General features: G+C 43.1%; 1 protein-coding gene across 1 annotated transcript in view; it reads left to right on the top strand.

Moving 5' to 3' along the window:
* Positions 1-25,262, top strand: part of SELENOO (selenoprotein O) — a 215,712-nt gene that overhangs the window by 107,961 nt on the left and 82,489 nt on the right. Inside the window, exons 4-6 of the mRNA XM_085653951.1 lie at positions 6,049-6,179; positions 13,406-13,686; positions 20,276-20,426. Of these exons, the coding sequence (XP_085510077.1) occupies positions 6,049-6,179; positions 13,406-13,686; positions 20,276-20,426 (563 nt within the window). The remainder of the gene's footprint in view (positions 1-6,048; positions 6,180-13,405; positions 13,687-20,275; positions 20,427-25,262) is intronic.

The raw sequence follows: 25,262 nt of genomic DNA on the forward strand, positions 1-25,262 counted from the left end.
ACCCTGTTGTGGTCATGTGACTGGCTGTAGGCATCCTGCCACCACCAAATATGTTTCTAGACCCATGGGTTGAGAGCCTCTACGACCAGAAACAATGCACGTCTTGGGTGGAGGTGTCACACCTCTTCCTCCAGGACTGGCACAGTGCTAGAGAGGGAAGCTTCAAAGGCCTGCCGCCTTTGTAATGCGACTCCCAGCTTCTGCCGCTAGCAGCAAAAGGCAGCCCTCTGTTTACACCTCCACTTTCGATGGGAAAATTGGCAGAAAAACCCAGGAAGAATAGGAGGTGTGCTCACCTCTGCCAACTCCACCGCTAAGGTGGGAGAGGCGAGGTGAAGAACATCTTTCTGTCCCCACCATCTTGAAGATAGGGAGACTAATCCCATCAGGGCTAGGACCTATGCCCCTTCCCACAGGAGTGTGGCATAATTGAGGGTGTAGTCACCCCAGGTAAGGTGCCCATTGTCCCTACCTGACACTCCCTTAAAACGCCCCTTAATTTAGTATTTAGGTTGCTCCCCTAGACCCTGAAAATAGTTCCTTCCGACCTAAGAAGGAGGACAAAAAATACGCTGTGTAGAGAAGTCTGAAGATGCCTACTGACTTGGCACCAGCCCTACCGGACTGTCTCCAGCTTCAAAGACCCTGCAAAAGAAGACGACGCCTGTCCTGCAGCCAGCGACTTCCAGAACCCGAGGAAGACTGCCTGCTTTTTGACAAAGACCAGAACTCCCAAGGACAGCGAATCTGTCCCCAGGAAATCTACACAAAGGACTCTGGTGCCTTCTGGAACCACAAGTCCTACAAACTCTGCACCTAAAGCCTCTGACCCATGTCCAGTTGCCCCACCATTCCAGAACTGTTTCCCCAGCGATCCTGACCTCAAGTCCAGCATTGTCTAACCCCTCCTGGACTCAATGATGATGCCTGCAGACTGAATCCAAAGGCTCTCCCTCGACCCTTTCCCCCCCATGACCGCGACTGGCTCCAGTGAGAAGAATCCAAAATCAAAGGACACCACTGCACCTGAAGCTCTTGGGCCTTGGTGAGCTGAACCCACGGTGGCCCTACGACCCACCCAACACCTCTACTTACCTCTGCTGTGGCTGGTCTCCCTCCTGCAGTCTCCGGTGTAATGTCTGCAGCCTCTTTATCCAACTGAGTTTCTCCATTGGAAAGCATTGGCGTCTCAAGCTGTATTTGCACCCTGCACCTGGTCTCCGTAGAAACTCATTGGGCCTATCTTCGAATATGACCTTTCCACCTGGCTGCCCCCATGCCACTGGTGTGCAGACTTTGTGCTTACTTGACCCTTGCCCTCTGCTAATCTTAAACCCTGAAGACTGGAACTGTAAGTTGTGTACTTGCCCACGAACCGCATCGTTTCCTCCATAGGATAGCATTGAACTGTTTGAAAATTGCACTTTCAGTCTTTGAAAGACTTAAGTATTTTTCCTGATAGACATACTTTCCTTCTTGAGAAAAAATAACTCAAACAAAGCTTATTATTATAAAATTGGTGTGGATATCCTTTTTGAGTCGCGTATCTTATTGGTCAAGATGTGTGCAATAAAATGTCTTCCAATCCTCTGTGTTAAGCCTAAGGCTGCTTGCCCACACTACCACTAATAGTGCGGTTTGGTGTACATTGAGCCCTCTCTACTTCTGGGGGAATTTCTGGACTCTGTGCACGGAACAACCACCTTGTGGTATACCATGTACAGATTCAGCTTCCTACAGGGGAGTATTGTGTTAGGGTTGGCTTTAGGCATACAGTTCTACAAAAGCAGTTATGCGCTACACGCATTAGATTGCTGGTCTCGGGGCTAATCTGTCTTGTGGCGGGAAGGCCTCTAGCACCAGGCGTTGAGCTCAATTGGTGGTGGACGATCCTAGTTTTTCCAGTAGTCGTCTTGCTAGCCAGTGGCAGGCCACTGTAATTGCACTGCTATTAAATAATGTTCCTAGTTAGGGGCCCAAGGCCACCCCTTCTCGACTGCAAGCTGCAGCTTATATAGTGCAATTCAGCACCTGTTGTCACTCCAGAGGAAGCCTCCCCAATGTAGCGTGTAGAACAAGAAACGTACTTTGGGGTATGTGTACTGGACGATTGTGAAAGAAATATAGCAAGAGTGGGAGCATCACCATTTTAGACAGTGATACTCTACTTTCTACAGTGAGTAGGAGTGCACTCCAGAACATTATTTGGGGACAGGGGGAGACAATGGCCCAAGTAAGGTTGCCATCTATGAGGTCTTGTGTGGTATGATAAATGCGAATGCCCGAATACCGGAAGGTGCATGTCTCCCAGCGTAGAAGGTGCAAGTCCACCATCAAGTTCTGTGGCGGGCTGTCCGGGTGAATCAGGAACAGACACAATGTAGCCCAGCTCACTCCCAAGCCAGAAGCGGCTTGGAACTTCATCAGAATGTTGCTGACCCTTAATATACTGTTTTGAATGTTGTGGATGTAGATTAGTACATCGTCCACGTATGGGGAGACCATATGTCTTTTCACCTATCTGTATGTTCCTCGCCTGGCTTTGTTGTCTGAGCCACTGCGCCAGCGGCTTCATCATTAAGGCAAAAAGGAGCAGGACAAATGGCACCCCCGAGGCGTTCCTCTACTCACCTTTATTGGGTCAGAAATACATTGCCCTATCTTCACCCGGGCAGTGGGCTATGTATAGAAGAGTTTGAGATGTTGAAGCCTACCAGTGATCCCCATGGATGTTCGTGTCGCAAACAAAACCCCAGTCTACGGTATCAAATGCCTTCTCCAGGTCTAACACTATACGTGCCGCGTAGGGCTAGTGGGAAGGGGCCAGCTCCATCACTCTTTGGAGTCTACATATATTGAGAGTGGTAGATCTACCGGGGATGAAGCCAGTCTGGTCCTAGTGGATCAGATGGAAAAAGCATTCAAGGAGCTGTAGCAAAATGAACATTTTGTAGACTGTCCCAAGCATAGACAATGGATGGTATGATGTCACCACTAGTGGATTGAGGTCCGGCTTTGGGAGCATCACTCTTACCACTCATATAAGAAATACACTGCTCATCGTACCTCATCTACACCATTCACATCTCCCATGTAGCTCCTAATATGTGCGCAACTTGCATCAAACATCCTTCACATCAGTCATCATTCGTCACAGATTTGACCTCATTTACATAATTTGCATTGCTGACCTCAGTCAGAACGTTTGCATCACTACGTAGTTCATGCTGCTCCCATATTGCTCCTCTTTCCATAAGAACCGCCAATATTTGCACCACAAAGAGCTACACCACCAGTCAATTAATGTACCACTCATGTATCACATGTTTCTTGTATCACTCAGGACACTTATTTCACTCCCTACATTTTCAGCATACACATTACTAATACTGCTCACTTAATCCACTTCTTGCATATTCAATCTCCATTACATTACTCACAACTTATTTGTCTTCTGATGTTGACAGCACTCACTTGACTTACAGAGCTAACATCACTCATACCACTTGCATGTCACACCTTTTTCAAGTCGCTTCATTCACTGCTTTCACTCCAAACATTCATACCATGGTACCTTTATCACCACTAAGACCAGTCATGCATTTGTGATGAGTAGACAACAGCTGTTCACTTGAGCCTGCCAAGAAAGGGCCTATTTTCAGCTCTTCCCATATCTGTGTCAGGCATGTCCGAAGTTTCTATCTTGCTTGGGTCAAGAGTGTCAGCCTGGGCCCAGCTAGCTGGGAGTTCTTTGTTAATGCCAAAAGGTAAGAGTAGCTGATTTTTAAATATTAAAGCAAGCATTGGCAAAGCCAATACGTCTCCCATTTTGGCTTTGCCAATGCAGTCCTATTGGCTTAAACTAGTGCTTTTTGACAGTGTTTTTCATGTATTCATGAATGTTATATCCAGCATTGTTTTCTGGAACATTGACTATCGAGAAAAGTGACTGTTTCAAAGCAAATATTGGTGACGTCACCTGGTTTAAAAAAACCTGAACATATATAATATATTCTACTGGCGGTCGCCAGTAGATAGTTATAGTTAGGACCGTGTTTCCATAGGAAATCTGAAAATTCTATTTTGAATAACTTTGGCGCCGGTTGACGAATCCTCCCAAATTTTTTGAAATAGGTGGGGCGCTCCGCTCCTACCCTGAAAGTCTCGGGGTGATTAGTCAAGCGGGGGCCCAGAAAAAAGGGGGGTCCCAAAACGCGTTTTCCCCATGCATTTTTCTATAGGGACCTTTAGTCCAAGGTACAGCCCGAACGGCTGAACAGAATTACTTGAAATTTGGCAGAGAGGTAGTCCTCAGGTCAGGGATGTGCCTTTTGAATATCTGGAGTCCATCTGTTCAGTAGTTCCAGAGAAAATTTCAGTTAAAAGTACATATATATCTATAAGCGCGCACGGTGCGCGCATGGTGACGTGCGCGAGCGCAATTCTGATTGGTTGTTAGATGTCAGTAAACATTCGAATCGGTCGAAATCAGGAAGTGTCGGCCGCCATTTTGTCTCTCGCAGTCTGAGGCAGTAAAAAACAAAGGTGGAGAACTAGAAAAGGGGGCAGGGTGGACAGTTCCTGACCCCCTAGCCTTTGTCAGGAGGTCACTGAAGGACCCCCAAGGGTGAAAAAAACATTTATTTTTTTGAAGAAAAAGCGCGGGGTGCGCGCACGACGCACGCACAACACACGCACCGAGTACCCACAGCGCGCGCACGAAAAACCTGAAAAAAAAATATTAATAAATACATAACTTAGCATTTAAAAAACCGTACAAATTCACTTAAAAAACCATAGGTTTCACACACGTTAGTTAGGAATTAGCATTTAAAAAACCTTGCAAATTCACTTAAAAAACCATAGGTTTCACACATGTTCTAGTTAGCTGGACATTTCCCTTGTAAAAAACCAATGAAATTCCCCCGTTATAGTTAGTGCAGGCAACTATAACTCACGCGACCGCAATCCTCTGCTGATGACGTCAGATATTACATCACTGTATTTAGACACCTATTTACCCATGTCTTCTTCCATTAATCTTTAGCTATACATATATTACAAATATTTATTTTTCAGAAAGACACATATGTAATCAGTGATGTAATATCTGACGTCATCAGCAGAGGATAGCGGTCGTGTGAGTTATAGTTGCCTGCACTAACTATAACGGGGGAATTTCATTGGTTTTTTTACGAGGGAAATGTCCAGCTAACTATAACGTGTGAAACCTATGGTTTTTTAAGTGAATATATATGTGTGTGTGTATATATATATATCTATCTCCACCCCATCTACAATCTAGACATACTACGGGAATCTATAGGTGAGATTTGTCCCACCTTACATATATGAATATGTTGCATGGTTTGACTGTGGTGGAAAGAAACCCGGGGCAGTGTGGTTTGTATCCTCATAAAATCCCTGGACCCAAGTGGCCTTTGGGTGTAGGGCTGAAACATGTTGACCAGTTGTTAGGGTAATAGGACCATAATATCCTTACCCCCTATTTTAGAACCTCCTTTTAACCATACCCAAACAACCACTAATAATGAGAAACCTCGGTTGATTTGAGGTATTTTTATTATCTTGTAAGGACCCCCGGTGAAAATATTCAAAGTCCCTGAAATATGGTCAAGTTCATCCTGGATTTTAGGGCCCAGATGAGACCCAGTGATGAAGCATTCCACTACTATAGTGGGAGAGGGTCTAACAAAAGAAAAAAAACGTTTTTTCTCCAACATCAGGGTGACTTTTAGTAAAACTCCTGTATTCAAGAGAAAGAATTAGGCAGGGGTCTCCTTGTATTGTAGTCATCTGACTAGGGAGAGTTTATTCCCCTTCCTATAGACTAAAGATCTCTCTTGCCCCTTTGGGATAAATACCTGATGATACCCTTTCTCGGATATTGTATTAAAACAACATGTTGTTCATGCTTTTGGACTGACTAGTGCTATCCTGTAGGGTAAGCAACTGTTCTTGGTTGGTATAGATGCATTGGTAAACCAGATAAATGAATTAAAATGATTGTGTGTCTTTTTGTCTCAGATCACTCAAAGGACAGCAAGGCTGGTTGCCGAATGGCAGTGTGTTGGATTTTGCCACGGGGTACTCAATACAGATAATATGAGCATAGTAGGACTTACGATTGATTATGGTCCCTTTGGCTTTATGGACAGGTCAGTACGGATTATTAATTATCTAATAGCACAGTAGGTTTTGTATGAAATATAGATAACTTTTCTTAAATATCTATTTTCTGTCTCTTTTTATGATAGAGTATTATTTGTGTTTCACAAACCAACCTTTCTTCGTTGTTGCCTTTTTTACCATGAGCTTGTTAACATCAAATGTAACCTGCTATTTGTATAATTTCTTCTAAAATACATTCTGACCCGTGTTTGTTGTGATATTCTTTTGTGTAGAACTAAATGTATGTTTTTAAAGTGATCTATCCTGCAGTGTTATTTTGTGGAATGTGACACACAACAAATATTCTCAATTTTGAATTTAGAAACACATTACAGCCTTATTGTAGCAGAATCGCCGTTTTTGCATGGTTGATTTATTTTAGGAACTGCCTTTATTTTTTATAGATAAACCACATTTTCCACTGCTGGGCAGTATTAATGGGCAAATAGGGGACACTTATAGGAGTTCGAATTTTCTTCATATCTTTGTTCATGTATCCATTTAAAATATCAATTTAAAAACACTTCCAAATAAAATTGAGCTACGGGTTCTTCATGTTCAGTGAAGAGCACTCTGAGTAAAAATGCCTTCTACTAACTTCACCTTCTTTAACTTGCTGAATGCTGCGTTGTGAGGGAGAGGGCAGATTGCTGTATTTCCATGCTCTAGGCAGATGAGCAACCCAACTCTATTTTGCTGTAAAATTCCACTTTTTGTCAAGGTCAATGGCATAACCAAATTGTGGGCTTTCGGCATGCACTCCGGTGCTCTGCAGCTCTTTCTGTCCTGTCTGTCCACCCTCTGCTCACTTAGCTCTTTGAACAGGGAGATGTAATCTTGGTGAAAAGCTTTTTTCTTTTCTTTCTTTATTTTTAGGGATGGGTAACTTTCCTGATGAACAGAGCGGTGTGTGCATATGCAGTCAATGTGTAACACATGTATGGTAATAGGACTTTATGTGTATTATGAATCTAACTATTGGGATGGGTGTGATCCATTTTAGATGGCCCTAGTTTAGGATCACACAAGATTCAGGGTGATACTACTTCCCCGGACAGTGGAAGTGCATTGACTGCATTTCTGTTTGGACATCCAGACACTGAAGCGAGGGATGATGGAGACAGGGCTGCCTTTAGAAATTTAGTGAGGACCTGGTTAGCAAAAGGCTGCTGATTAGTTTTTCCTGAGCTCTGCCATTTGAAGGATGGTAGGGTTGAAGTGTAACACTGAACTTTCTGTTGTTCAAGGTATGGAAGTTTCTAGGCAGTGCCTGCCCTTTTTGTCTGCCTCGGATTACTGCTTCAGAAAGGCTGACCGCCAGGTACAGATATCTCTCACTTCAAAGGCTCTTTGTGAGGAATATCCCGAAAATTACATTTGGTCAGAGAACTAACACAACGCGTTTCTGAAACCTTATATAGTAGATCCCCCATCACCTAGCTTGGAAAATGTGTGTAAAAGTGGGATCCAGCCCACCTCACTTGGTTCCATTTCCAAATGTTTAATGGCCAAAGAAGGGATTGCTCTGCAGAGTACTCAAAGGACTGTTGTGACAAGGGTTGGAGTCTACATAGCAGCCTGTCAAAGCCAAAGACATCACCTGAAGTGTGCACAGGTTGCTGGTGAAACTGAAGGTCTGCTTAGCACTTAGAAGCCTGCATTTTTTGGGTTATAGTATAAGCTGGTATTGTAATTATGTTAATTTTCTCCACAAAACCACACACTGGGAGGAAAGTTCCTGCCCTGAGGGATACAACTGCTTATAGGGCTGTGGTTTAGAGGAAGTATCCAAATCTGAGGAGAGTCTCCCCAGTGCTATTTGCATAGACTTTGTAGACAGTGTGGATGACATGAAGTACTTAATTGCCGATTCGAGGTGGAAATAGATGGCATGGCATCCATTGTTGACTTGGGGGTGAGACTGAAGCAAGAGACTCCAAACAGCTCCCAGTTTAGACGGGGACAGGTGCAACTGGGGCAGCAGGATCTGCGTGCAGCGCATCAAATGAAGTTACAGAAAATACTTGGAGCCATGTTTGGTCACTAAATCAGATTTTTTCAATGCGTCAGCTCTCAGACTCTAATGCATCTGCAAATATTGTTGAAAAATAGTGTTTGGTGTGGTTACCCTGGCTCTACATAGCTTGTATGAGTGATAATCCATTATTACATACTACATTTTCTATTTGACTGCAACCTTCACCACCTGATATGATCTGACACTTTTTGTAGTGTTAAATGTAAACAAACTGTTTCATGAACAAAGATGGTCTGACCTGAATAATACCTTCTGCATGTACTCCTATGAAAATCTTAACAGTTCCTACATATTACTATTTGACTTTGATCTATACGTGGTTGTGTCCAACTCCAAATGAAAGATGAGGTTCTTTTCAAGACCCTTTTTTTTAAAATTCTCTTTTTATTCAGTTTTAATGAGTCCCAACATATAAAAACAATTCTACAGTTTTCCAAGTTTGTTAATCTGAACAGTTGTTCGGTTGGAATTTCTTCAGTGCCCTCACTCCTCCTTTTCAATACACATTGACTGTTTCTAATTGGGGTTACTCCTTCCACTCCTAAGTTCTATAAAAGCTTGTGAATAGCTATTGGGAGAATATTCTGGTGATAAAGTTAACTTGAGGGGCTGTCTTAATCTTGGTGCGCACTCTACTAACCTACCAGGTTTTACATTTGGGCAACTAAGGATCCCCTAGTTTCCTGATTTTCTTTGGCATGTAAGGTATTTTCAATGAATTGTTTTGAGGCTTCAAAACCGTTTTTAAAATTTGTCCCAAGATATTTAATTTGTTTAGTTTGCCACTTGAGACGTGTATTCTCATCTACCACCACAAAGTATAAGTTATTGTGTAAAGGTTCTATATTAGTAAGAATATTAATGGCAACAGAAGGCATCCTTGTCTGGTTGCTTGTGTTAAACTAAATTTCTTTCATAGATGCCCTTTTACTCTGACGTCAAGTGAGGCCTGTGCACATAGGGCTAGCACCGTATGCTCAAAAACAAGCCCAAGATTAAATTTGCCGATCACCGAAAACAGGAAGGTCCAGGAAACCTTACCAAATGTCTTCTCTGTGTCGAGTGCCATGGCCATTTTTGAAGAGGAAAATATTGTTGCCTTTTCTAATGCATGTTCAAATAGTATCCAAACCTGGACTGCCTTTCACAAAACCTGCTTGTGTGGGATGTAGTAATGTTAGCAGGGCCTTGTCTAATCTCAGAGCTGATACTTTTGTGTATATTTTACAGTTAATGTTAAGTAATTGAAATAGTTATACAGTCTTTGGTTCCAATGGGTTTTTTTTTTTTTTTTTTTTTATGGATCACTAAAATGGTAACTTTGGATGCTGTTCCACCAACCCCTTCTGTGTTCCTAAAGTGGGCATACAATTCTTTCGTTTGTTGTAGAAAGCTGCTTTGACCGTTTTCATACAAGGTTACGGAGACTCCATCCGGGTCTGTTGCTTTTCCACATTTTAGCATTGGATAGCCTTATTTCTAATTCTTTAATTTCGTTATTTAGTCTATATTTGTTTTTCATTTAAGGGGGGCTAGCTTCAAGTCATTGTGATAGTTTTGGCAATCTTCTAGCCGAGGTAACTTATTGGGATCAAACCGTTTGAAAAGAATATGTGGAAGCAGTCCAGGATGTTTTTGGTGTCTTTTTGGAAAATATAGGATTTATGCTTTTGACTTTGAGATAATGCCTGAGGTTCTTCCAAGCCTTGTTTTCTTCAAGAATGTCCCTTGCTTTAATGTTATCGTATGGGCTCTGCTACTGATTATTTTATTGTATTCGTGTCTTAGGGGTTTTAATTTGTGTTACATCTTGGGTGCAAGTTTGGTCATGTTCTAGTTTTTTTTATTTCTAACTCAAACGTGTTGAGCCTTTAAGATAGTAGTCTTGCTTTTGATGGAAATTATGCTTATAACTCCTCCTTTGGCTTCCTTGAGGAGTTCTGAGGGGTAGTCTGTTTTATTCACTGCATCGAAATTTAGGTTGGCTGACACATCAGTTTGTGATCTGGCATGGGGGTTTTGAGAGAAGTCGTAGAACAAATGGCTATTGCCTAGAAAGATCAGATTAATTAGATGGCCTGCCTTATGGGAGGTGCTGCTTATATGTTGTGGGAGAGGTGGGGGGTGGGGGAGCTGGGGAGCCGGGGGTGCATCCTCTCCTGTGAGGGAAACCAGATTTGTATACCAAAGGCGGTGGGCTCTTTGAAACACCCTGCCTTGGAATGCTAATGTGCAGGCCAGTCTGTGGGAGGGGGTGTAAACACCCTCTGCTTGAGCAGGCTTTGTTCCTGACCTCCTGAGAGCAAAGGCCCACACCCTTGTGGGTCTGAAACTTGTCTGTGGTGGCACACTGGCTAGGGCCATTCATTCAGCACAGTAGTAGTTAGTAGGTTTTCAGGGGCACCTCTAAGGTGCTCTCTGGGTGCATTTATTAATCCATAACTGGAAACAGTGTGGGGTTATTAATAAAAGATGTTTGATGCCAAACATCTTTGAATTCAGTGAAGCCTCATGTAGCTGGGGAACTCGTTTTTGACCAGTGTCCAGCACATGTACTTACAATGGCTTCCCTGGATGTACTGGCCGTAATTGAGCTGGCCAGCACACGAGCAAATCTGCTCATGCAGTTAGGCCCACACATATAGAATACTGCAACCTGCCTTAGGGCTATATTGCCTGTTGTAGGAGTAACTTACCTATACTGCATGCAGTGTCTGCAGGCATGGCACACAGGGATGTTTGCAATGTCGTGTTTACACTTTGTTTACACCACAACACACAGCCTGCAGTGGCAGTCTATATGTGTTTGGTGAGGGGTCCCGTAGGGTGGCAAAGTACATGCTGCAGCCCTTAGGGACCCTCTTTAACCTCCTTGCCCTAGGTACCAGGGGTACCATTTAATAGGATCTTACAGGGAATGTTGACGTTATTGCCAATTGGGGAAACAATTGTACAGTTTTAGAACATTGATCTGGCACTGGGGGCCTGGTTAGCAAGAACCCAGTACACTAATAGTCAAAATTGCTTTGAATACCAGGCAAAAAGTGCTGGTGACCGTGTCAAAAAGGAGCACTTTCCTACAATGAGGCAATTAAGTTTTAACTTCGGGGTATTAAGAACATGGGAAGGCCTTGAGATAGTATAGTTTTAAAGATAGCTGCCACTCCTCCACCTTTGTGTTTTCTCTTGTTAACAGACCACAGATTTGTATAGCCTGATTGGACAATGCCCTCAAAATTAGGGTTACAGTCGATGGGGAGCTAAGTCTCTGTTAGAAATAACATATCAAAATGTTGTTTCTAATAAGCGCATTAATGAGGTGCCTGTTTTGTGGTTTTAGTTTAATCGCTTAACATATAGACATTGGAAAATACAATTCTACGCTAGTCATCTGAATTCACACGTTTGGGTGTTCAAGAGCTAGAAGAGGCAGCGTGGCTGGCAGCTGGCTATGTTTTAGTGTGGAAAGGCTCAGATGAGCTTACCTTAGGCACTCCCGAGCCTCCTCTTCGCAGCGACTGCCATCCAGGCTCTGGTATCTCACTTGGGAGATTGGAAATGATGTAGTGGGTCCCACGTATCGTCAGGCTTGCTAGGCAAAGAAAACCTGGCAAAATAAAGATGCTGGTCAAGAAGCAATGTTAAAATAATAAATTAAAAGAATATGAGGCCTTCCATCCACAATAAGGAAATAAAGTTGAAATCTAAATGAAAGCAATTTAAAATAAAAAATGGGCTTTCGGTCTGAGCACCCCTCAGTCAAAAATGCGGAAATTAAAAGTTGGACATGAGTTTTACTTCAGATTTCACTCTGAGAAATAGGGCAGAATCATGCAGCTGATGCTAAAACGCTAGCCGTTTAACATGGGGATTAAGGATATGGCTGTAGTAGCTGTCTGCGGTAAAGAGGCAACTGAGGGGTGAGACCTGCAGGGACAATTTTCGAGGTGCATGTAGAAGGCCAACCTTACCCTTCTTGTGATCTTACTTTTATTGGGACCAGGAAATAGAAATAAAATGTGGAGAAAATCTCTTCCCACAACCATTTATTCTCTGTCATTACATTCCTATTAAATGTAGCATGATGTGAATACACCATTTATTCTCTGCCATTAAATGCAGCATGATGTGAATACACTGCGCTGAGGAGGGCATATTCCTACTCTACAATTGCATTTAACATAAAAAATGGGACAGTACAGAGGGCACTAGGGGAGGCATGGTCTAAACCCATCAGGGCAAAATGTAAAGCCCAGGGCTACATTAAGTGATCAAGAGTCAAGGAAAGAAAGATGGCTCTCAGAGAGCTAGCAAAAGGCAAGTAAGGAAAGAAAAGACAATGACCATACAAGTTAAAAAAGCGAGGGTAGTAAGAATTGGGAAGTCAAGGGAAGGGCGAAAGTGGAGAAGTTCTCACAGAACCAAGAGGAAGGGTTGTGATCAGACTTGGACCAGGCTGCATGCTTATCAAGAAATTGACTAATAGCAGCAACAAAGAGGCCTAGATGAAAAGAGGGGTGCTTGCAGAGCGTAGAGATTATTAGACAAGTGGTGGTGTCCAGTACAGAAGGAATCCAAAAATAGAGGCGCTCAGGGTAGCAGACAGAGATTATCGGAGTACCAGGATCAGCAACAAAGAAGCACTCTAGAGGGATGCTATCCTGCATACTAAATTGCGATGTCACATTGTTCTTCTTTATTGTACTGTATTCTGGCTTTACAATAGTGCATTGTTTCCTCTGGGTAGGGCCCCAAAGCACTTAGTACTGGTATTCCAATGCATGTTTGAGGAAAATGTTTCGGTTGGTGTGTCGTCAGTGTTGAGTTTTGATGTTTTACACAAGTCTCGGAGACCTCATCTGATAAGGCTTTCTTGATAGATTATCATTCATTTCTTATTTCGTTTTTTTCCCGTTAGACTTGTTTCTATGGCTTTAGGCTGAACAAGAATCTAAATGTTAGTTCACCCCTACCATCCCTCCGTTAATGTGTGGCAGTATGTTTGTTTTTCTGTGCTGTCCTTACCTCACTGCAAATTGCGCTTCACAATTTCTGCCTTAAAAAAACAAACCTTTTTTTTGTCAAGTACTGTATTGTTGGTTTATTGCATTTCCTGTCACCTGCTTTTCTGCTATAACCTTTCAATTTCATTATTCTATATCCTCATTATTTCAGATATGACCCTGATCACATTTGTAATGGCTCTGATAATATGGGACGCTATGCTTACAATAAACAGCCAGAAATGTGCAAGTGGAATCTGGGTAAGCTTGCTGAGGCTTTGGTTCCTGAACTGCCCCTGGAGATGAGTGAAACTATCCTCGAAGAGGAGTTTGATGCAACTTATGAGAGTCATTACTTGCTGAAGATGAGGAAGAAACTAGGTCTTTTCCATTTGGAATTAGAAGATGACAAAAAATTGGTATCCGACTTCTTACAAACCATGGAACGCACAGGTAAGCTTGAAGTCATAAATGCACTACTAGTTTGCTTCACAAATTTAAATCTCAGGAATGTGAAGTAGTTGCTATGACTGTTTAAAACTTATGTTGCAGGCTAAAGTTAAATTAATAGCACAGCAAATAGGAAGATAAAGATATTTGACTGTAATCATATTTTAGTGGTGTGAGGGGCTAGATCTCAAAGTCCTTTAAACATCCTGGTGCACAGTGCTGAAAAGCTCACCTTTACACAATCTCCCACTCTCCTTGGGCTCTTTCTAGGAGGCCCTCAAACCCACCTTGCTGAGAATCTGTACTCCACCTCTGCACCCTTTAGTTGCTAAAGGCCCTTTAATTGCCCCATAATGATGATATCATGAAAGACTAAAGGCATTTAGAGTTTGAATTGGACAGCAGAACCTTTGTAAAATGGTGACTTTACTTCCCGGTCAAACCTGCAGATCTCCCAACTCATATAGGGGTGAAAAAATCACCAGGCTTCAAATATCAATGCCTCAGCCAGTTCTGCCATCAGAAATGTTTAAGTGGCAACCTGTCCACAATTGGGTACCTGGCAACTGTGTTGGAAAGTCTTCCCCTATTTAAGGTGAACCTTGCGATGCATTTATTTCTTTTCCCAAGTTTGCAATGTGAGGCACCATAGGCATGAAAAATCATCATGGTACCCTGGATGGGGGAAGATAGCTGATGGATACTTCTAAGCACAGATGCCTCGCCTTGTGAAAATCCCCACTCACTAGACTGGATCTGGAGACTATCTCAGCAATTACATTGTACACCTCTAGGTGGAGCCGTGTGTCTTGACTTGGTCCCACCCTGGAAATGACACAGAAGCCACAAATCGCACTGTAAGGGCTGGTCTCGTCTGAAGTTGAGGATGCCAATGTGTTCGCTAGGCCACTCTCCAGAGAGAGGTCCTCTTCTAACTCCAAGTCGTGAAGTAATTCAAAGTCCAAGAAAAACATAAGCAGCCTAAATGTGACACCCCTTTTTCCCGCCTGGGTGCCTCTCGGTCTCTGTCTCCCATCCCAGAGCTGATCGATCAGTATGTCAAGATCCAGTCCATCAAGATCCATTCCGAATTCTGGGGCCTTTTGGTGCCTCTTCAATAGGTCAAAGTCTTCAAGGAGGCCATGATGCATATTGTCAAAGCCCTACCAGCTCTATCTGGCACACTTATGGGCCTCCAGCATCAATAAGGCCTCCAGTCAGGCTACCACCGGCAGATCCGTCCCTAACATACATTTTTCCTCTTGACCCAGCTGCGGGCCTACCCCGAATCTGGGAGAGACGCCTGACTCATCAGTTGGCAAGGAGATCATATCCAGCTCCTTCTGCTTCGATGCTGGTGCAGATGTCGGAGGAACAACCAATTGTCCTTTCGGACTTGGAAGCAAATCCACCATGACTACGACCAAAATAGCTCCCACTCTGACCGCCGGTACAGTTTTTCAGCCCCATTTTGACTAGATTGGGACATTGCCGCTCCGACCCCTTTTTCGGTCCCATAATGCCACGATGGTGATCACGGGGATGAGTATTCCCAATTTTATGGGGAAGAAAATCCTGTTTTTGGATATTCTAGATGCCGGGGGGCTGGATATGTCCCCTAACACTGGCTTGAACTCCCCACCTGACTCTTTCACTGAGGAGTCAGCATCTTTTGCTATGGTTGCCAGTAGGGCTGCGGAAGTCCTCGAGCACCAGCTGTCATCAGCAGAGGTTAAGGCTAGTACTCTGACTAGCCCTGCAACCTTGACAGACTTCTTCAAAGCCACTCCTTCTATTTAACGAGTCTTTATTTGATACCTTTAACCCCTTCAGTGCCCATGACGAGCTGGACTCGTCATGGGCCGCGGTGGCGCTGTGCCCATGACGAGTCCAGCTCGTCATAGACCCCGCCCGCTAATTCAACGGCCGGCACAGGGCGGGGAAAGGGGCGGGCACAGAAGGGGTTAATGGGTGTTTGGGCCAAACCTGGATAATACCACCTGTGAATTGCCAGACAATACAGATCTGATGCAGGGTAATTTACCTTGTCACGTCTAGAACCCTTCTCCCAAGAGTTGTATGGTGCAAGCTTCTACAATCAGGTTGAACCCTAACCTGTTACCTACTTCGCTGCCAGATAGAGTCCAAACGCATGGAGGCCTTTGGAAAGAAAATGTTCTTAACTGCCAGCCTAGCCCTCAGATCAGTTAACTCCAGTTAACTCTTAAGATGTTACTCACACAGTTGATGGGACATCGTAAGTGAAATAATGCCCGATCAGTTTTGTGACATTTGGGCTCAGATCTTACAAGATGGACTAGACACTGAAAAGTATGTCATCAGATGTTGGTTAAACATCAGATATTCCTTGTGGTATGGCAGTCGATACCTGTGTGGTGCTTCGGCACCATTCCTGGATGAGATTCACAGGCTTCTCCCGTGACGTCCAGGTGTCATTGATGGACAAGCCCTTTGATGGCATCTTTCTCTTTGGAGACAGTCATGGAGCGCTTCAAAGAGAGCAGCGCCACAGCTTGCTCCCATGGCCTTTGAGCACCCATGCAGCAGTATCGCCAACACTCCAGCTCTTTTTGAGGCTTTGAAAGGGGCATCGAGCAGAGGCAACGCCAAAGGCTGCCTCTACAACCACAGACCCGCCAAGGACTTGCTGTGACTATTTTTTAAAGGTTATGTGTTGGACCTTTCGGTCCTTTCTACTGTTACCTGATCAACCATAGTTATTCAGAACACCTGTTTTTGAAAGGATTAACCCACATGTTTCAACCCAAACCCTTTGTGATGGCCCATTGGGGCGTTAACTTAGTCCTAACATTCTTGATGTGCAACCCTTTTGAGCTCCTGCATAGCTGTTCTCTAGGTCTCCTAACCCTGAAGACCGTTTTCCTCAGATCGATAACGTTAGCTTGTCATGTGAGCGAGTTACAAGCATGGTCTGTACAGCGACCATATACCACCTTCTTTCCAGACAAACTAGTGCTCTGAAAAAGGGCAACTTAAGTCATGATGTCGTTTCACTTCGGTCAGTCTCTTACTCTTCCAGCTTTCTTTGCTCCACCTTATCCATCTAAGGAAAAAGAGAGGCTACATCGCTTGGGTCCCAAAATAGCTTTAAGTTTCTATATTTATCTTACCAGAGAACACCAGTTGGACAATCAACTCTTAGCAGGATTTGCAGGAGCAAAGCAGGGTAAAGCAGTGTAAACAAATGATCTCTAGATGGATAGTCCTGTGCATGAAGGTCTGGTATGCACCTGCCAAGAAACAACCCCCAGAGGACTCCAGGGCCCATTCTACCAGGGCCTTGGCTTTTACCAGGGCATTGTTGCATGAAGTGCCTTCTTAGACATCTGCTGCTACGTGGCCATCAGTACACACAGGCACGAAGCACTACTGCCTTGATAATTATGTAAAAGTGCCCCTTTTGCATGGTGAGCCCCACACCTTGTGCCCAAGGGCTGATTGTTATGATCCTGAAAGTGAACTGGAGACTTCTAACCAGTACGCTTTCCCCAAAACTGATGCATGTAAATTGATACTCTCAATTGGCAAGGACTTTAACCCCCTGATAAGTGGTACCAGTGGTATCCAGGTCATGGGCGTTAAAGGGTTCCCCAGGGCCTGAAGCACTGTTGTGAGTGACTCCAGTAAACAGATGACAGCCGTCCTGCCATTTTAGACTGCAAGAGCAGTGTAAACTGCTCGAACTCGACTTTTTCCTCACTACGTATGGCAATGTCACAGCACTATTTTTAATTTATGCCAGTCAACCCTAAGGTTTCTCCCCTTAGCTCAGGAGGCAGGGTGCATTATATTAAAGGTGTGGACGTACAAGTGCAAGCTTGTGTTTCTATAGTAGCCTCTTTCCATTAAGGGCTATTATAAGTTATCAGGGGGCCAAAGAATAGCATGAGCTGGCAACCATGCACCCCCGAGGTTGCCAGCTCCTTTATGGTCCCACTGAAATATTTCATGTTTAGTATCAAACAACTTGTTTCATCACCCTTGACATGATTCCCTTGTCAGATTTGTTGTGACATGCACCCAGGTGGCTGCCTTAGTTTGCCCCAGGCTTTTCTGTGCCCTAACAGACAGCCCACAGCTGCCGCCACCAAGACTGAAATATGACCCCCTGCCAGGAGATGTGAACATTCCCAGGATTCAGAAACAAAGTCCTGGACGGGATGGAGGTGACACCTGCCTCCCTGACAGGATGACTAGTGAATTGGCACATCAAGGAGGTGAGCTTCAAAGCTTTCACAGCCTCTCATAGGCATCTAGGCTGTCTTCCAGAGGCGGACTCTGCTGGCCCCCTGCACATTTGCTCCTGGTCAGGCGGGAAAATGATGTAGTCAAGAGATGGTCCAGAGTATTATACGAAATGTAGTCCTGACCCCCCCAACAAGTTTCAGAGAGTCACTGTTTTCCTCTGAGCGTCGAAATATCTTCATGAAGACCTGATAGCTGCCATGGCTTGTTGATGGCCAATCTAGCTACCACTACCTTCATTCAATGCTGCAACCCGAGGGGACTCCGCTGCACCTTCAATCCTTTTCCTCACCAGCACCGTCTGAGTGGTAAAACTAGCTGCCCTGCCGCTCCTGCTTGTGCACCAGGGACAGTCTGAGCAACTCTTCACCCGAGCCCTACGAGCCAGGTTAAATTCAACTGACCATCATGGCCTGGTCCTGGGACCCGCATCACTTTACCCCCAGTGGGTTCCACGCAACTCGATCTGTAATTGACCAATTGTCACTAGTCCTGCAGGGTTTCTAGTCCAAGCAGTTCCACAGACATACCACCAAGGAGTGTGCTGCTTTGTGTCTATTCACCTTGTGAATAATCTGTGGTGAAGTATCCATCAGAAGCACAAGTTACTTACCTTCTGTAGTGCCCTTTCTGAGGGATGCTCTAACTGCATATTTCGCAGAGACTCAAACCCCTGGCTGTTCCGTGGAACTGACTTTTTTTTGTATCTATAAAGAATCCAATTTAGAGATCTGATCTCTGTTAACTCTGATCTGTATTGGCTCCCCATCTGACAGAATGAGCAGGCTCAAGAAAGAAACTGGTGTCAGCACAATGGGGTAGGTGTATGTCGCTCCGGTGTCATTTCTGGGGGTGGTATGGGATAGAAGTAGAGCTGCACTGTGCCACCTACAAGAGTGGGAGAGAATTTCTGAGAAATCTCCGGATCCAGCCTGGCTCCTGGGGTTATTCTCAAGGGGAGGAATCTGCAGTTAGATAGAATATCCCTCAAAGAGCGCAACTAAAGGTACGTAGCTTGTTCATCTGTGCTTCAGGTCATTTCATTTTTTTGTGTTTGAAAAAACACTCCAATCCTATCCTCCCCAACTCCACCAATTTCTACTGAGGCGGTGTTGCCTGGAGGGTCGTGGGCTTTTTAATAAAAAATAAATGTTTTGGCTGCCATTGTGTTTTTGCCAGCCATGTTCCTCTGCGTACTGGTTCTCTGATCACATGCTGTGCAACCTTACAAATTGTTGTGATTTCTGAGCAGTGCCTCTAATTGAAATGTTATACGAAGGTTCATGTCAGGTTGCAAAGTTGGCGGCTGTTCTTCTGGGCACGCCTTACTTGAGCTGCCGAGTGCACAGATTCTTAGTCACTGGCTATAAGTGGGTGGTGAATTCTCGTATGTGCAATAACTACTATTGCTGAACATTTTGTTATTCTGAGTACCACGTTAATTAGTGCAAATTGTGCAATGGTCACTACTGCTGATACTTACTGCATGGAAATATGCCCTAAATAGCAATATGTATGAAATTTGGTGCTGTAAGCACTGAATTCCGCATGTTATTACTAACTTTCCAAGTGAAAACTTTAAATAGGAGGCATGTACTACAATTGCCTCACTCAGTGGTTGGTAGAGTTAACCAGGTGCAGTAAGTGCCTCACCCCATCAGATATTAGGTAATTGTGCAAGTGAGCCTCATAATAAGGGTTCAAAAGCCAAGTTTTTATTTTTGTACCTCTGCAGACTACCTACAAGCACATATGAACTGAGGAGGTTGACTAAGGCTTCACTTCTTTCACTAATCAAAGACACAGTAGGGTAGCAATAGGTTCTTCTGCTCCTTTTGTATCACATTGAGCAGATCTATCATAAATTTGCAAAAACACATCCTTTGGTTTGCATAGTCTCCTTATTGACTGTGAGCGTATCAGTGCAGGACGTTTACAGGTGTACAAACTGCTTGAACAGCCTGAATTGTTTGCAACACTGGATGCAAGCAAATGATTACAAAAAATACTAACTCCTAAGTAAAAGCACGCTGTTTGTTTTTAAGTCGTCTGTGCTACTCTTCTTTGCTTGCTTATTTCGCTAACTGGCCTCCCTGGAGTCTGAAGTTTAGTTCATCATGTTTTATTATTTCTTAAAATCAATTCCCTTGATTTATTTATCAGCAAGTAACACAACATTTCTGTCAAAAGGTTGCAAAGACCTTCATCTAAAACCAACCACGTGTTTAAAATTGATGTGAAGTTGATGTAAATTAGAGTTGCCTGTATCTGTTTTACCATTAATTGAAGGCATTACATTTCGCAGGTGCAGATTTCACGAACTCTTTCCGTTTGTTGAGCTCTTTCTCTGGAGCATCAGATCCTGCGGAGCTAGATAACGTCTTGCAAAAGATAGTTGAGCAATGTGCATCAATCGAAGAATTAAAAGTGGTTTTCAAACCAAAGATGGATCCGAGGTAATGTAAACTAAAGCACTGAAAATTTTCTAGATCAGTGGTTCCTTTACCTTTTGACTGCTGTGGACCCCCACGTGTTTATTACTGGGATCCGGGGCCGTGGCAATTTCGATGATTTGAACTGCAGAATAATACAGGAAAAATCCAGTAACAAGCAGTCCTCAATCAAATATATGAATGATTAAATATTAAACAAATATAAAAAAAATATTTTAATGGGAACTGAGCTTTTATAAATTCAATTGAAGTCACCCATTGAACATAATATATTCTTTTTGGGTTGTGAGAACAGTGCAAGTGCATCAATCTGTGGCTACCAACGTAATTTCTAGCGTCTAATTTCACATTCCTTCAAATTTGCAGAATGTTTTAAAATGTTCAATTATGCTTCTTATTTATATTCACTTTATAAATATTACTTAACTTTCTAACCTGTCGCATACCCCCTGAGATGGTGTCCCGGACCGCCAGATGTCCCTGGATGATAAGTTAGGAACCACTGTTCTAGATGCAGTATTGCTACAAAAAGGTGCTATACAGCATAATTAGATGTTTACTATACTGCACTGCATAAACACAACTGAATCATTCACACTTTCATATTTTGAAACCAAATACAGATCTGGATAGGGCCATATAGCCTGAAAAGGTGTTACTGCTAAATTTGCTTAGTGGTATACTTTAAAATATTTCTTCCCCCCATGACAGTGTGAACACTGCATAGCCCCCTTGAAAACACTACAGGCAAGTGATTTCACCGAACAATACTGGCAGCTGGGCCTGGGGGTAAGGTGAGGTAGGATATGGCAATTGCAGTAATTGTATTTATCATGAGCTCCTAGAGTTTAAATGAGGTGTTGGTATTTAAAATTAGCTTCCCCAAATCACACACACTTAATATAGCATCACACCTCACAGTGGTGCAGCAACAGAATAAGGGTGGCCGTTCAGATGGCTGTAGTTTTATGTGCAGTGTTTGAAAATCAACATTTACAAAATGTATGCAATATTTATGTAGTATCACTTCAAGGATGCTCCTGTGGTGCTCCCAAAGAATGTTCTAGAAGATCTCCAGGGGGTGCCACCACCCGTGCATTTGGCTGAGTAAGAGGCATGGAGTCATTCAACAAATACATATCCTTTGAAAACCTAAGCTGAAAGAAGATTGTTGAACCTGGAAATGTACAAACAACTAGGAGCTGTAGTGGGAAAACAAGACACCGAGTCTCCCTCCACTCAACCAATAACAATACAAAATGGACTGCGTCTGGGAAGGTATCGCCACAATATATCCGAATAGGCTGCGGTGTAAATACAAATTTCTTTTGTATAATATACGCCTCTCCTTTCTTAACTTGAGATCGTCCCCAACAGCTTTTCACCTTCGATTTATTAAAAAAACTAAAACTACAGATTTATTTTACTAATGACAGTCCCCACTTTTTTTAATTTTTTTTTTAAACATTCTTTTTTATTCACAACTTGTTGGTCATTGCGATACATAATCACATTTACGTATATTGCAGCAATTGCAGCCCAGTATACACACATTGCACTTAAGATACTATAGCATATAGTTTACTGATGTTACAAGGGTCTTCACTGCGTCAAGGGTTCGTCAAGTGAGGGAATTGCAGGGGGTTCACACAAGCGCCCACGATATTCATTCCAGTTTGACCAAACTGCCACCCATTTCCGAGGACACCCCCGGGCCACATAGACTGTTTTCTCCTGCCAGTCCCCACTTTTTAATTCCCCTGACCAAGGTACAGGAAGAATCAATCAAGTCCCAACTCAAATACAAACATTTTGAGAATCTTGAAAAAACGTGAAAAGACAAGATGACACCTCACGTGCGCACCACCAATCGAGCCTGCTGGTTGGTACTCACCAGCTATGCCCACTTTTATCATCATTGGTTGTCATCTCGCTTGTAAAAATTGTATATAAAGTGTCCAAAGAACAACCAAAATGTGGTGTTAGATAGTGAACCAATCACATACCACGATGCGACCAAAGTGAATATAAAATTGAAGAAGGATGCACTTTTCACAAAACCAACTTTATTATTCCTTGTGTGCACCTAATTCAAATTAAAAGGGTTGCTTATCATGCATACCATTATATTGTGCCAACATGTTTCATCGCCATAAAGATTTTAGGCGATTTCTTCAGGGCAAACATGGTCGCCTGGCACCAGTTAGGGACACTTCTAACGCTTATTCCGGGGCCTGCCAGAAGTAAAAAACAAAACAGACACACACCGTCATTCATAAAAAACAATTCTCAGCAAGTAGTAATTTTTATCAAAATGAGCTCTCTGACACAGATGTATCATTTACCCTTATTGAGCCACACTTCCTCGTACCAGCTCGTTTTTGTAAGTCACACATCGAGCTCCATATAGGAGTCCTCACAATGGATTCGCATTCAGCTGTAATGCAAATCTAGGAATAACAAAGCTTCTAGTTAAACACTGCACGCTTCTATTCCTTCATATATCAAACCACCCTAAAGAAACCTTTACCGAGGGTGAACGGGCACAAAGCACATCCCATTAGGTATTTGTCACAGTTCTCCCATTCCTCTCCTCTGTTTTTGGTAACTCCTTATCGGATTTTCTCTTATTCAAGAACGCCCACTCGGAAACATCCTAGATGCCCAAGTGCCATTTACTCAACATTTCCTATGAAATTTTAATGTACTCAGGGATGATCGTTTCATATACACCTCTCCCCATCCACGAACCGCTAAACATGGAAGTCATGGCAACCGGAATACATTCACTTCACCAGTACCATAATTAAACGATTCTCGTACAGTGCCCATATTCGTAACGTGATCGTTATGTCAATGCCGTTAAAAACACCAACAACTCTCCTCACAACAGCCGTCCATTCTTACCACCCGGGGCCTCACGGAGCTTCTTGTCTCCACCCTTTGGACTTAACCGGCAGCCGTCTATAATTCTATACTCTCGCGAGGAGTACCCGGCGATGTCTGGTTATTCCAGAAGTGGTGTTAAGGTGTTACAAGACATCATGACCTTTGAACATATAGGTAAAAAAAGATTTTGAAAAATATAAAAAAATATGTTTGAAGAACCCATTAAATTCAAATAATTTTTTTTAATTTTTAGAAGAATTAATTGCAAATTCACTTAACCATAGGTTTCACACATGTTATAGTTAGCTGGACATTTCACTCGTAAAAAAACAATGAAATTCCCCCGTTATAGTTAGTTGATATAACTATAACTCGTGCGACCGCCACTCTATCACAAGGATGTCATCAGTGATGTCATGAGTGATGCCACTGACCATGTCATAAGTGATGTAATATGTGACGTCATGAGCAGTGGATTGCGGGCGCGCGAGTTAGTTATCTGAACTAACTAGAACGGTGGAATTTCATTGGTTTTTTACGAGTGAAATGTCCACCTAACTATAACATGTGTGAAACCTATGGTTTTTTTTAAGTGAATTTGCAAGTTTTTTTTAAATGCCAATTCCTAACTATAACGTGTGTGAAACCTATGGTTTTTTTAAGTGAATATATATGTGTATGTGTATGTGTGTGTGTGTGTGTATGTGTATATATATATGTGTGTGTGTGTGTGTGTGTGTGTATATATGTATGTGTGTGTATATATATATATGGTTATTTAAGAACGCCCACTTGGGCACTATTATAGGCAAATAATTGGAAAAACAGCAATTTTTGCGAGTAATTAATTACAAATGTGAAATCATTTAGATCTTTATTTCCCATTTAAGTGTAATGAAATATATGACTAAGATTATGATTTCCATTGTTGCCAATAGCGTACAATTGCACAGACATGTAAAACTACGAGTCTGTTTTCTCATACACTCAATCTGTAGTTCAGAAGTCACATGTGCAGTAAAGTTAAATGGCCGCAAAAAATGTATCTCTACGTCAGTGAACAAGGGTGCAACGCACTCGAAACGCGTTTGGCGAGTGGCTGATTGAGGAATAAAGATTTGCTCAATACACACAAGGCTTCGTTTTTCTTCCGAAGATATTGGGGAAGACTTCAAAGGCAATTTTAAAGAGACCGGCTTCCCTGGGGTCCGGAAACAACGAAGCAACTCTTGTTTAGGAGGAGGTAACTCATACACGGAAGGCTCACAGAAATTAATGCTGCCTCCCCCCGCAAGGTGCAAGAGACTTGAAAGACTCATTGATTTGGGAATACCAGCACGAGAACGCGACGCGTAGTCCGGAGGGAAGGAGCCGGCAGCGCGGGAGCTTCCCGATAAGTCTGGATTCAAATAACAAGCACAGAGGGAGAGAGTGAAGCTTAGCGTATGCGTGTATCAATAACACCAGTACGCAAGCGGTTGTGGTTTAACGGGAGATCCCGTAAGTAAAAGTGGAAATATTTCTCAACATGTCAGCCACAGAGATCAAAGAACGCGAAGAAGCAGCTTCGCAGATATTTAATGATACGTGTACGAATGCAACCAATGCTGTGGGGGCAATATCCACCAACAAAACAGCGAGCGATTTAAATGCCCGATTGAAACGCCTAGAAAAGCTCCAACGCTCAGAACTTTCAAAATGGTGGGAGGCTAAATCGCTACAAAGATACTTAGAAGTACAGCGAGTGCCCAGAGGACTACGCATAATGGTAACCCCAACCTATGAAGAGCCCAATCCGGACATGTTTTGCGAATGGGCTGCAAACTACAACGACGCCTCAAGACGAATGCTGGCGATCCTAATTAAATATGCTGACATAGACAGGAGCAGGATCCTGTCGGAAATAGAGGGCCTGTTAAGTGATTTAAGTAAAGAAGAAAATCAAGATCA

This window comes from Triturus cristatus, chromosome 4_1 (assembly GCF_964204655.1).
Source record: "Triturus cristatus chromosome 4_1, aTriCri1.1, whole genome shotgun sequence".
Taxonomy (NCBI): Eukaryota; Metazoa; Chordata; class Amphibia; order Caudata; family Salamandridae; genus Triturus; species Triturus cristatus.